Raw genomic sequence first — 13953 nt, forward strand, 5'->3', positions numbered from 1 at the left:
ATTACTAAATTTGTCAGAAAGTTATTTGCTGTACTTTAATTTTTTGGGGGTTTTTTTGAAGCAGGTATGATTCTATGGGCAGAAACACAATCTTCTCTTATCACTAATACTGTTGTAACTTTATTATCAGCATTTACCAGATAACCTCAGACCAGTGTCACAATAAAAGCCCCAACTACTTAGGGTTTTTACTTTGCACTGTTAAAAAGTTTCCACGCTACTATCGTTTTCATCTTACCTCAAGCACTGGTCCAGCTCCAAGAATAATCTGTTCTACTCCACTAGCAAATCCCTTCTGGCTGAGGGCGGTGAGGTGATGAATCAGAAAGTTGGTGCTCTGTGTCTTTCCCGACCCGCTCTCTCCCGAAATCACAATGCACTGGTTCTTCCTCCGCTGAAGCATGGCATGGTAAGCCACGTCTGCCACAGCATAAATATGGGGCTCCAGCTTTCCCAGCTGATGGTTGTCATACATCTTGACATACTTGGGGTTATAAATAGGTAGAAACTTAAATGGGTTAATAACGATGAGGATGCTGCCTACATAGGTGTAGATTTTTTCTTGCTTGAAGCGGTTTCTGAGATTTTCCAGAAGCGTTTTCTCGTTCAAGTCTGGCAGGCTGCACAAGTCATCATACTCCTTCTGCTGCGGCTGGGGAAGAAAGCCACGCTCCACCATCCTGCGGCGCTCCTCCGTCACCCGCAGCCAGGACTGGAGGCTCCCATAGTGAATGGACCCATCCAGGTTCTTCTCCCGCAGGAGGAAGCGATAATCGTCGCTGCTTATGCGGTTCTCCAGGGCCATACGAGGCCACAGCATCATACGCTGGACCGGGCAGTCCGTAGGGTTGAGGATCCATTCCTCCCCACCAAACTCCTTCACTTCGGCAAGGACATAACATTTTGTTTTCTCGAGCTGAAGTTTATTAATGAGCGAATCGATCACCTCAGCGGCCGTGGAAGTTTTCCTGGCGGTGATGGGGCAGTAGATAGTCCCTTCTGCAATGCTCCCAGGGTATATGTGCAGCGTGTACTCGCTATCCTCAAAGCGTCGTCTTCCTCCAACATCATTTACACTCATATTGGATCCTTTCCCATCAGTCCCTGCGCGGCATAGTCAGGACCATCCTATATTTTGTCAGGTCATCATGTTAACAATGCTAAAACAAAGCAAAACAAAAATAAGTTAGGTGCTTCATCTTGGCAGGGAACCTTGAAAAACGGTTGACGTGTACCATAAAATGCAATGGAGCAACTCAAGTGACAATACCAAATTATTATTCCCAACCAACATCTGAAAAGAGAGCAGGGTTTTCACACACCAAAGTTGTAATTAATAAAGGTATTTAACACACAAACACTACCCACACCTCAGGCTCCCCTCTTCTCAGATGTAACTGCCCACAGCACCTCAAGCTTTTGTTTATTTTTCCCTGACTCCGAAGCATCAAAGGTTCAGAAAGACCCTCTGATTTTCCATGTATTTTACAGAGATCAATTATTTTGTGAGCACCATACCAGACAACCTACTGAATCAATACTGGATTCTCCTCATGTCAGAAGTTGCAACAGCCTTATTGCTGAATATTGCCAAATAACTTACTTAAAAGTTAGTGGCTCCATTTCCATGTTTGCATACTTCACGCCAACTTAGGGAAAGCACCAGTCAGCTAACCATGACTTTGGAAAACATCCCTTGACTTTCCCAACACTGAGACTTACCGATTGTCGTAGTTCAGCCCCAACGGGGACCAGACTACGCAGTCTCTCTCTCACTCCCCCCACTCTCCGAGAGAATAGGAGGAGATTTGACAAACAAAAGAAAACCAGGAAAAAAAAAAACCAAACACGCGGGTTGAGATTGAACAAAAAGTAAATTTAACAGTAATGACAGAAGAAAACAATAGAGTGATGGAACACAAATACAGTACAATAGCTCACAACAGATCTCCACATCCAGTCTCTTCCAACTAGGAGGGCCTCCCTTCAGCACCCTCCTCACTTATATACTGAGCATGATGTCAGATGGGATGGAATAGCCCTTTGGCTAATTTGGGTAAATTAACCCCAGCTGTTAGCTAATTAGTTAACTATCCCAGCCATAGGGGCTACCAGCTTCAGTTCTCCACCCAGCTCAGGTAAATATTAACTCTATCCTGGCCAGAACCAGGACACCGATATATATAAATTATATATTTTCTAGATGGTATTAAACCTCTTGAGATTCTGAACAGTTGCATAAAATGCTAACTTAAAAAAAAAAAACCCAACTTTAAAACACCACCTTAAGGGCATACTCCAACCAACGGAAAATGCCTTCTTTGTCAATTCAAAGACCTTTCTGAACACTGTTCAAAATTACTCTTGAAACACAATTATTTGCTTAGTCACAAGTTTTTAAATTGAATTACTTAGTGGTCAAAAGCTCCAAGTTCTCTCACACTGTAAAGGAACACACGAATCCTGCAGCTGCACCCATCCTAGAGCACACACTGCTGATACGCCTGATGCTTTGATGCCACAGTCCCGGCGATGAGAACCTTGTACTGACTCAATCCATTCCTAGAGCTGCTCTGAAATCCAGACTGTGAGAAGAATCATTAGCTTCTCATGGGAGTGTGGTACACAACACCCTCAAATCTTAGCTGCTAAGATAAAATGACCATCACCTTCCCCTGTGGACCTGATCCTTGCCCTAGACACATTATTCCATGGTCCTGTGCCAGTGAACAGCAGACAAACTCCATTCTCTTCCTGTCCAGAAGATTTTCAGCCCATCGGGATTCAAACAGTAGCACTTTTCTACCCAGTAAGTCAACCTTTTCTAGAGATGTCCATATGTGACATCAAATATGAAATATTAAAGCCAACTCACTCATACAATATCACTTTTTATTTCTCTCATGCTGCTTTAAAACCACAGAACACAAATCTCCGGCACTGAAACATCAAATGCCCAGCTGATTTCTCAAACTTAATCACTACAAGAAGAAAATACCTCACCCACCAGCCCCAAATGAAAGCAATTCCAGAGTTAATGCTTCTCAGTTCTCCACCAATTGGTTCCAACAAACTCAAGGCTCCCCTTGAAGATGTTAAGAGTTATTCCAATATAAAGACAAAAGGTAACTATGAAGATATGCAGAGGACCCTCAGAGTCAGGATCTGGGCAATAACATGGCAGGTGACATTTAATACAGATAAAAGTTTACATGAAGCACACCCTAACATTATGTGTAACAGTGAGACTTTCCTTGAGCACTGTCTCACAAGAGCAAGACCTCATGACTATGACAGTTTCCTGACAGTATTGACAAAACACCCAAGAACAGTCTGAAAACATAAAACCAAAATGTATGTCAGGTTTAGGGAGGCCCTAAGCTTCAGATGATGGATGTCCAGAAGAGTATTCAGACAAAGCATTTCACATGGACAGGGTGATCACCCTGTCCTCGTGCTCCTCGCCAAGTGTCCAGATCCAAGACCTTCAGTCCAAGCACACCCACCCTCATCTTCTACATCCATGCAAGTCTGGGACTTAAAGGTTTGTTTCATTTACTACAAAATTTCTGAGATGCTCAAATGAAAAGTATTATTTTATGTTGTACTGTTTCTCGCTCCAATATTTCATTAAGTATATTATCCCCAGCCACACGCTAATCAAAGCAAAGAAATTAATATGTCACAGTGAAATACATCTGGCAGGGATTCACGGCGCATTGCTTAGGAGCAGGACATATATTATATACTGGGAAGCGCTCCAGCTGCTTTCCTAGAGCTTTAGTATAGGCACAGATGCAACAGGGATGATGTCAGTTAAGTGCTGGGTTGGGCTTTCTTTGTCTAACTCTACAGCTCCAGCATCAGCTTTTCTTCAAGAAGGGGAAAAACCCCACCACACTTAAAGCTAGATAATTCCTTGTCAAGATTTTACTTCAAAGATTACAACAAGAGGGCTGGCTATTTTTATTCAAATTATCAGAATGTATCGAAGACCGCTGACTCACGTGAGAACTGCAAACAGGACTCTAAGTTGGTTACCTTGAGCAAACTGACCTTCCCTCTACCTCCTCCCTCCCATTAAATAAGTGCAAGGTCAATAAATCCTCTATAAAGTATCAGGCCACTCTACCCCACCTACCCAAAAGCTTTCCTCACTCCTCTATAGATGCTTGTTCTGCATGGACTCGGCAGAATAACAAACATCTGTGTCTTCTGCATCCAAACAACATGAATCCAGCAGAATTGCAAGCCAAGCATGAACCCCATGGAGATGCCAAAAGCCCCAGAAACTCTGGGAACGCAAAACAGCCAAGCCCCCACCCCAAATCACCCAAACACCAGAAGCTTTCACTAATGACTAAGAAGTTTAGCAAGGTGAGAAAGCGAAGAAGTTTTAATTTGAGCCTTATAAATCACAAGAGGTGTGCCACAGGATTTATTTTTAGTAACACTAAACACGTCTGAGTGTTGTGTTAGGTCAAAGAAACATTAATGAAGATAATTGTTGTGCTCATGTGCATCAGCAGTTGGGAGACCACAAGCAAACACCTCTTGCAGACCGTCAGTTTCCAAAGTATTTTGAAGAAAATATTGCAATGAAATACCCATAATTAGGTAATTAGTGTAAGGGAAAAGGCTCTCCTAATGAAAACTGTTCAAGCAGGCTACCATATTAGCTTTTATATTACTTCTTAATTTAACAATCTTTTTGCGTTTGAACACAAACAATTAAATAGGACCACAAAAAGAACAGAGTACGTATTTTTATTTTGCAACCTGTGAATACTTGCTTTATGCACTATTTTAAATAAAAGCATTTTGCATTGCTACGTGTTTAAATGAGAACACATAAAAAATGATGCCACATTTAATTCCTTCATATAGGCTTATGGAAAAGAAAAGCTAGGATCTTACTGAAAGGCTTGTCTCTGTACCCAAGTGGCAGATTATAAAGTGACGTGACTTTACCACCAAACTGTCGCTCAGCTGCTTCACTCATGGGCTGACTTTGGCAGGGATGAAGGCGGCAGTAACAGAATGCTGATCCCGCGGGAGATGGAAACCCAGAGGATACATCAGACCTCAGAGGTCAGAAATAATTGCAAACTCCCGTGAACACTCTGGCCAAAAAATCTATGGACTACACATGCCTGTGAACAGAATAATTTATTACATTTGAAGCCAATATACTTTCAGCTTAATATTTCTACATCCTTTTCCTTTTTCAATATCTGAATGAAGATTCTTACGCAAATTGACCCTGCATGCTGATTTTGATGAATTTTACTATCATAACGTAATTCTACTTGCAATGTAAAAAGCATTATTTCCAAACAAACATTAGGTTACAGATTAAGCCTTGTGTCCTCCTACATAACAAAAATAGATTAATATTTCCAAGGAGCTCAGAGGTCCTTATAAAAATTGCAATAACCAGCAGGTTGACAGAAAGAGCATAATAAAATGATGACAGTCAATTGGGCGTTGTGCATACAGTACACTTATAAATAGTGGATTACTTTTACATTATATGTAATTTTTTACTAGTTGCCCACAATTTAATATACATAAACACTAATAGCAAATGTGCTTTCTCAAATTAAACATATATATGACCACTTACAGTGAGTGCTCTTGCATTGGGGGCTGCATTGGTGTTATTCTGTAAGGGATGCTCCAGTTACCTTCAGAAAAGTAACTGAAATGGAGGCTTTCTGTCAGGCCGTTCCTTGTTTTTCCATTCAGAAAGACCAATCTCAGTATTTTCATTTTCAGGGACAGCATAAGCAACACATGGCAAAAATCCAACATAAACCGTCCACTGGAAGCATCAGTACCCGTCATAAATAAACTGTGACAGCTGAAGCTTGAAATCACAGACAGGGTTTGCCAAATATTGGACGATTTGGAAAAAAATAGAGATTAGTGCCAGCGCTGAGGTTGCTAAAGGGGGCAATTCTGGAAGCTAAGTTCACTTGGTTTTATTATAACATTCCATAACCCACAGAAGAGACTACAAAAAAAGTGAAACGTTCTCCCTGTTCCCAGTCCTCAGGCAATTGTAACAGGCTCAGTTGCTCAAGACAGCCTGTATTTATCCACCCACCGGTACATCAAAACGCGTACCGTGTGGGGCAGAAATTCCTGAAATAGATAAACCGTAAAAATCCGATAAAGAAATGGCCAATTTAAACATACTTCACTGCTTAATCTGAATGCACTGGCACAAGAGCTCTCCAAATTTCTCTCCTGCAGCAGCAATTAGCCTTGTGCTGCTCGTACCCGAAATAACACCCTTGTGACATCAAAACTGATGCCAGACTGACACATCTGCGACAGCTGATGAGGTAAAAACTACAACATCCTAGACGAGCAGAAAAGCTCATGTAGACGCTCAACATCTTGGTTATTATTGCACCGATTTACATGTCAGATCATTTAATCATCTATATAATGCTTAACCTTTCCTTTATCATCATCTTCCTCTTCTGTGCTCATCATATTTTTCCCTTCCCGCTGTTTGCTGATGGGAGACAAATGTCATTATTGTCACAATCATCTACGTCTGTCCATCTCAAAGAATCTCATTGTGCAAGTGCAGGAGGTGGTGCTACCTAAAATGTAGATTTATGGATCCAGGCATAGGTGCGGGGAAGGCAGGAGGTGCAAAGGGGACTGTTTTGCAGTAAAAATGCATGAAAAATTTATACGAAATGAGTTTTTCCCAAAATAATGAAATCTTTAATGCAAGAAAAGTGAGATTTTTAAGTGTTACAGTGATCATAGAATGGTTTGGGTTGGAGGGTTGGTCATCTAGTCCAACCCTCTTGCAACGAGCAGGGACATCTTCAACTAGACTTGTAATTGCAATTCAAATTTACTTCTTAAAAAGGGATGGTAAGCTTGGATAGGGTGGGGGGCTTGGATGGGGTTGGGGGGCAGCGGGGGGGGGAAATCACCACCACTCTAAGATTGTCCATATAAAGAAGAAAGGTCTTTTGGATAAGTTTCAGAATAGTTTGTATGGACTGAAACACCTAAGCAAGACACCAATGCAGTGAGACAACCAAAATTAGAACAGAAAATGAGAGCAAGAGCAGAGACATGCTCACAGATGCCTGGGACAAAAGTCCCTGCTCTACCTGGCGCGACAAGGTGCCCATACACAATCAAAACACAGTGCTACAGGCACCAAACCACTTATCTTCTGCAAAAGTGAGGACAAGCGTGCAATGGCAGAAGGATCCCAGCTATACCTTTTACTGTTGGGTGGTTTCTTTTCTCTCCCCTTAAAATTTCCCATTTGGTTCCAATTCTGTAATCAATAATTATCATCCCTTACTAAATCTGCTTCATCTTGCCAAGGAGTTCAAAGCAAACGTGGAGGAACCTAAAAATCTGGTGTCACTTCACTTCCCGCAAAACCAAATGATTTTGTAGATAAACCTTCTCGACATCCTCAATCCAAGGTCAGATTCATAAACTGGTTTGTGGCTGTTATTGTCAAGAGTCATAATAAAAGGAGAAACCACACTTGGCCAGCGTTAACCACCACGCCTCTGGTAGGGGGGAATATTTCTGCAAGCAGGGGTGATCCCACACTGTCATGCCTGTACAGTCAGAGACTTCTACCCAGCCTCCAAGGAGGATTCCCAGAATACAAAAGAAGAAGTTGTGAATACACAACTCAAACTACGTAAATCAAAGATACGTAACTGCCCACACTAAGCGTAACCAAAAATAGGTTGCAAGCATTTTCTACGTTGTTCCTAAGCTCACTGGCTTCTCCCGTGACTTGAAAAATTGACAGAAGTCCTACCAGGCTCTTTTATCCTGTATTTTTCATTTTTTTAAGCACTTTAAGCAACTATCAGCTTCTTGTCTAGACATCTCTACACCAGAGAATGAGACTTGTGTTTCAGCTTGTCACCTGGAAGCTTCTTGCTGTACACTGGAGGTCTGTCTTCTCCTCTTTCGGAGACATTTGCCCTTAATTCGATCTGACATTTTTTGCTACGTAAGAAGCCCATGGATACATAAAGCACCTCAGTAGATAACACTGTCTTCCAGAGGCTGGAATCACCCCATGTTTCGAGGTTTCAATATTCCTCTGAGGTTCAACAATCAGTCAAACAGTTCATCTTGTTCCAGTAGCTGGAAGACGGGCAAGGATGTTGCTACTTGTTCATCACCTGACCTTTTAGCTGAGACAAATCAAAAGTGGGAAGGCAAATAAAAACTAAAAAAAAAAAAAAAAAAATCACAGGAAAAACTGTTGCAAGACTCCTAGAAGCTGTTGCAAACTGTTCCAACAAACGAGGAACCGAATTAGGACGTGACTAATAACACAGTCACTTACTCTTCCCCCTTACGGTCAAAGCACCTTCTCTGCAGGGAATGAATCAGCATCCGAGGAATTAATCAGGGCTATGCAGTGAACAAAGCTCTTGTCTGCAGGATTCCTGCGCTGCTGGCTAGAAATACTACTACAAGCATGGACAAGGGGGAATAAAAAAAAAAAATTAAAAAAAAAAATTAAGGAAAAAAAAGAAAGAAAGGAAAAATAAAAAGGGACTATAGGAAGGCTTGGTGAGGTCTTGTGATTGAAGTAACTGAATGGGAGAAGCGATTTCCCTCCTCGCTTTCACCACAGCTTTTGTGTGATGCTGGGAGACCAAAAGAAATGGCGCAAACAAGATCTTGCCCTGGACCATTCCTTTTTCTTGAGCTCCCAACTTAAGTCATTGCATCTTCATTTCTGGAAGCGCTACTGTTCTTCCGAAATGTGCACCCTACACATAAAGAGTGGCAGGGGTGCTGAAGTATTAAAACAATCAGTTTTTTTCATGGCACTCACTGAACAGTTGGCGCAGTTAATTCTGTCTGTGTCCTGGAGCTTCATGGATGAAACGATGTTGGAGTAAGCAACGATGCAAGAAATGCTGGGTACTTAGCAAAAACGTGGCATCATTAAAACCTTTGTCCTGACCAATGAGGACTGGTAACAATTTGTCATTTATAAAAGTGGCAAAGTGACATTTACAGCACCTTAAAATTTTACCAGATTAACTCTGGGCTTGAGCATCCTTGTCTGACAGAGCATCCCTCACCAATATAGCAATGCTGTTCATTTCAACAGCCAAAAACATCCAATTCTCCAGCTTTGCTGGTTGAATTTTCTCCTTACACGTGTACACAGAGCACTTCAGCCTTTGGAAACCCAACTGGAAACAAATCTGGAGTTAATGTCTCAAAAGCACAGATCACTGTCAAATACCACATTAATACAAACACAGAGAAGAGCCAGCTAGTAGGGAGACGGCTGTGTGAACTGTAAATGGACACAAGATCTTCTATCTCATGAAGCACATGCCTAGCTATTCATATTTTTGTTTGCAGTAAAAAATTTCACAGAGTCTGAAAAAAACCCAGTATTTACAATAAAAATGTTTTTGAACCTGTTAGCAATGAAGGATATGAAGTGCTGGAGCAGAGAGACACTGACAAGGACTATAGGAGTTCACACTGAGGAGCATCTCGCCAGCCCCAAAACACATGCAGAAAATGCCTTTTTCAGAGCCCAGAAATTACACTAGTGTTAAGGACAAGACATTTCTATCCTAGAAGAGCTCAAGAGCTTCAGAGAAGAAAAGCCAAGGAAATAAAGGCATCCTTCCCCTCCTAATCCAGCCCTACAGGCACCGACAGCAGAAGAAACCTGACTCCTGCTGCACCAAAAAGGATGCACGTTGATGGATGCAGTGCAGCACTCCGGTACCACTTACAGCTTCAACAAGCATCACACTTGAAATAACAGCTGAGCAAAAAGATGCTTGCCTTTCCAGAAGCAATCAGTATTACACAAATACATTGTACCAGCACCTACATGTCACGGTATCGCCCCATTAGAAAATCTCCAAAGAAAATAGAAATAAATGGCAGCTTAAAAAAAAATATATATATATTTTAGTAGAGCCTATTGTAATAAGACAAGGGATTACGGTTTTAAAATAGTGAGGTAGATTCAGAGTGGGCATAAGGAAGAAATTTTTTACAGTGATGGTGGTGGAACACTGGCCCAGGTTGCCCAGAGAGGCGGTGGATGCCCCATCCCTGGAAACGTTCAAGGCCAGGCTGGATGAGGCTCTGAGCAACCTGGGCTGGTTGGAGATGTCCCTGCTCCTTGCAGGGGGTTGGACTGGATGGGCTTTGAAGGTCCCTTCCCACCCAAACCATTCTATGATTCTATGTGCTATCATCAAGAAATAATTTCTCACATTGCAATTTCATCGTAAGAGTATTATGAATATTGATATATCAATATATAATGATATATATCAATTGATATATTGATAGACTGATTTCTGTTTTCCTTTTGAAAGGATTTTGTTGGGTTAGAACCATGTCGTTCAGCAGATCCTCAGCATGGAGATCTCCTTCCTCAGGATACTCAACTCACTTCCAGCACAAGCCAGGACAAACCAATGCTTCTTAGCCTTGCTCCAACTGGTGCCCACATATGCATAAAAAGAAATATTATACCACTTTGAAAATGACAATGTATGTGCTGTATTTCTGCCCTTCCCCCCCTCCCAAAAAAAAAAATTAGAGACATTTTACATAATTGAATGTTATCGCATTATCTTTGAATATGGGTCAAATATCTTGATAACTTCAGATATTTTTCCTGTAGTCTTAAGAGCTTTCAAGTAATCTGGAATGCATCTCATCAGGTCCCGTAGACTTATGTGTGTTCAGGTTCCTCAGGTGGTCACAAACCTGATCTTCTCTTACAGTGCTCCCCCAGTCCCTGTCTTGTGGTCCATCCACTCGAGAGGTGTGGGAAGAGGTATTACCAGTGAAGACTGAGGCCTTCTCCTCATCTGGTGTAACCAGTTCACCAGTCTTGCTCATCATGGGGGGTATACTTTCTTTGACCTTCCTTTTCTGGCTGACATACCTGTAGAAGCCTTTCTTATTATTCCTTGCGTCCCTTGCCAAGCTCAGCTCCAGTCATGCCTTGGCCTTCCTGACCCCATCCCTACACAACCGGGCAGCGTCCCTGTACTCTTCCCAGGACACCTGCCCCTGCTTCCACCACCTGTGCATTTCCTTCTTGCCCTTTAGTTTGAACAGCAGGTCTTGACTCAGCCATGCCGGTCTCTTGCCTTCCTCGCCTGCTTTCTTACGTGTGTGGATCAAGAGCTCTTGCGCTCTATGGAAAGCATCCTTAAGGATCTGCCAGCTCTGTTCTGCTCCCTTGTCCCTGAGGGAAGTTTCCCAGAGGATCCTACTGACCAACTCCTTGAAGGGCTGGAAGAGTTCAGCATCCCAAAGAGCTTAGTGCATCACCCAACCCACACATTTTAGAAATTTTATCTGTAAAGCCAGTCTGTACAGGTAGCTTCCACTCCTTTAAACTGAGCACTTCAAATCCTACCAATTACTTAATTTTCAGAGTAGAACTGTGCAAAAGCTTGTAACACGGACCTGAAAGCATCCTTCAGCTCTCCCATCCATGCAGGTATCAGTTACCCGGTGCCGTCATCCACAAACTGCAAGCTGATGCGTAGCTGGTAGCACTATACACTCTACAGGCAGCCCAGCTAGCACAAAAAATCTATTTTAAAACATTCAGAAACGTGCCATCAAATATCAAAGGGAAAGGAATATGAAACCTCTACTGCCAGATCTGCTCAGTTACCTTAAGAAAACCACAAAAAGCCCTCAAAAACCAAACAAAATAAACACTAAAGAGGATGAATCATATTTTAAACAAGACTTCCAGCAACTAGTGCATGAAAAAATAAGTCTTTTTCCTCTAAAGGCTATGTTTATACAAAATATTCATCCCACAGATTATGATAATTTACAAGTAAGGGCACAAATAGGATGTTGCATTTAAACTAACCACAAAACAATATATTCAATCTGAAAATTAAGCTGTCAGGTAAGTGCCACAACACAAGAGTAGTTTTTAAACCCAAAGAGAGTGTTCTGAATGTATCAGAACACAAAACCAAAACCAAAAGCCTTCTTACAATCCAAGAAGTACTGAAAAATTCCTTGAATTATAGATGACAGCTTCACTAAAAATAGTTAGTCAGCTACCTGAAAACACAAGCTTTGCAGTTCTTTGAAAACATTAATATCGAAAAGAGAAGCAAAAAAATAAGAAGAGGAGCTATCCAAGTATTTAATAATGCATGCCATCAAAATATTTCAAGGCTGATATTTCACTAATTAATATTGATATTCTAAAACTTAAGGGACACAGCTTGTTTGAACTACCAGAAGTAATGTATTTTTACATATTATATATACCACCAGTGTTAGCACTATTAGTACCTTTACAACGAATCCACACTGCAGCTTGTCTTTTTGTCCACTTAGCCCTAACAGTGGCAAAGTTTCCTATGCAAATCTTATCATTTCCCCCAAATTTTTATCTTGTTTCTGAATTCTGTAACTGCAGCTCCTATGAGGATGCAGAGCTACAATCAACAGACATTTTAATTGTTCACGATACACATTAAATAAGCTGTGCACTTCACATGAAGGACTAAGAAAACTAGATCTATCCTGGCATCACTCTCAAAATTTTTAATATGGAAGGCAAGAGCTGGGCAGACTATGAAGACATGTTTGTTTTGGGGAATTAGGGATCTTTTTTAATAAACAGAAGTGTAGTATGGCAATGTGGAGAAAGGTTCCGTCATCTAGGAGCAAAACCACGGGAGGAAGTCAAGCTGCATTTTCAAAAATGGATGTGAGACACTGAAGTAACTAGGTTGGTACCTTCTACAAGATGGGAGGTACTGTTACCAAGACACACTTTTTATTTGCTCAATTACAACTAATGCATCAGAATATCATATGAAAACCAGGATTTAAACAAAAATTAGCAGCAGAAGGAAAACTTTGTACATGTGTATGGTGCCTGTTTTCACAGGCGAAGGGCTATGGATGGTCAGTGAGAGATGAGTGCCAGCAGCTAAACACAACATTTATGGAAGACACTCAACCAAGCAAGGACTGGACCTTTTAACAGGTCTGTGGGAACTATAAGCAGTGGTCAAAGTAAATTCAGCTTCTCCTTAAAGTCATCAAGTGATTGCTTTTCTTGACGGAGCAGACATGCTGATCGAACCCTGCAGAAATTCAGTGACGTTCAATGACCAGTACCAGGAATCAATGCATCCATTAGGGATGCCGTAATTCACCTTTTTAACGTGAAATGAGCGGTAAATGATCAAGGATGTACAGTAGATGCCGTGACACAGCACATCACCATAAGAAAGACATATTTTAGGGTGCCTCTGATATCTTCTGGGTTATTTAGAGCTGGTTTATGGGGGTTCATATAGGTTTTGGTAATTGTAAATTACTAATAAGGATTCGGAAGAAAGCATCCTGACTTCTAAACTTGCCAAGCATGTAACGCCATATGGCCATCCAACATGAAGCAGGACGAGCAGCACTTACAGACAAGGATTTAAATGACACAGGGGACAGAGACACACTTGGACTTTGCATTTCATTTGAATCTTCCCAGCTTTGGGTGAAAGCTAGAAGAACACAGCAGCTAGGATCACAATTTCATTCTTGCACTTGGGTAACATCTTCCACCTTAACCAGCCAAGACAGAGTTCAATACAAAATAAAGCAGAGAAATGTAGCTGTTGAGTAAATAAAATTCAAAAGCACATGCTGGAAAAAAAAATAATTAAAAAACACTATATTAATCTAATAATTTAAGAATTAAGCTGATTAAGGTAACAGCCTGAATCTCATTATCTTTTCTGAAAAAAAAAAAAAAAACAAAAAAAAAACCCAAAACAAACAAACAAAAAAAACAAACCAGAACTATCTTGTCTGGAGGTTGGAGATCTGGTTTCTTTGGAGATCAAGCAGCAAAAACAGAAATATTCACAAGACTGGCAGTGGAAT

The 13953-nt window shown here is 41.2% G+C and overlaps 1 protein-coding gene across 3 annotated transcripts in view; it reads right to left on the reverse strand.

The window, feature by feature from the left end:
- Window positions 1-13953, reverse strand: part of MYO9A (myosin IXA) — a 183755-nt gene that overhangs the window by 148979 nt on the left and 20823 nt on the right. For all 3 annotated transcript variants that reach the window (XM_086757146.1, XM_086757145.1, XM_086757144.1), the window contains exon 2: window positions 239-1160. In XM_086757146.1, the coding sequence (XP_086613272.1) occupies window positions 239-1081 (843 nt within the window). In that variant the 5' untranslated portion in view covers window positions 1082-1160. The remainder of the gene's footprint in view (window positions 1-238; window positions 1161-13953) is intronic.

Source organism: Chlamydotis macqueenii, chromosome 12 (genome assembly GCF_036417535.1).
Source record: "Chlamydotis macqueenii isolate bChlMac1 chromosome 12, bChlMac1.mat, whole genome shotgun sequence".
Lineage (NCBI taxonomy): Eukaryota > Metazoa > Chordata > Aves > Otidiformes > Otididae > Chlamydotis > Chlamydotis macqueenii.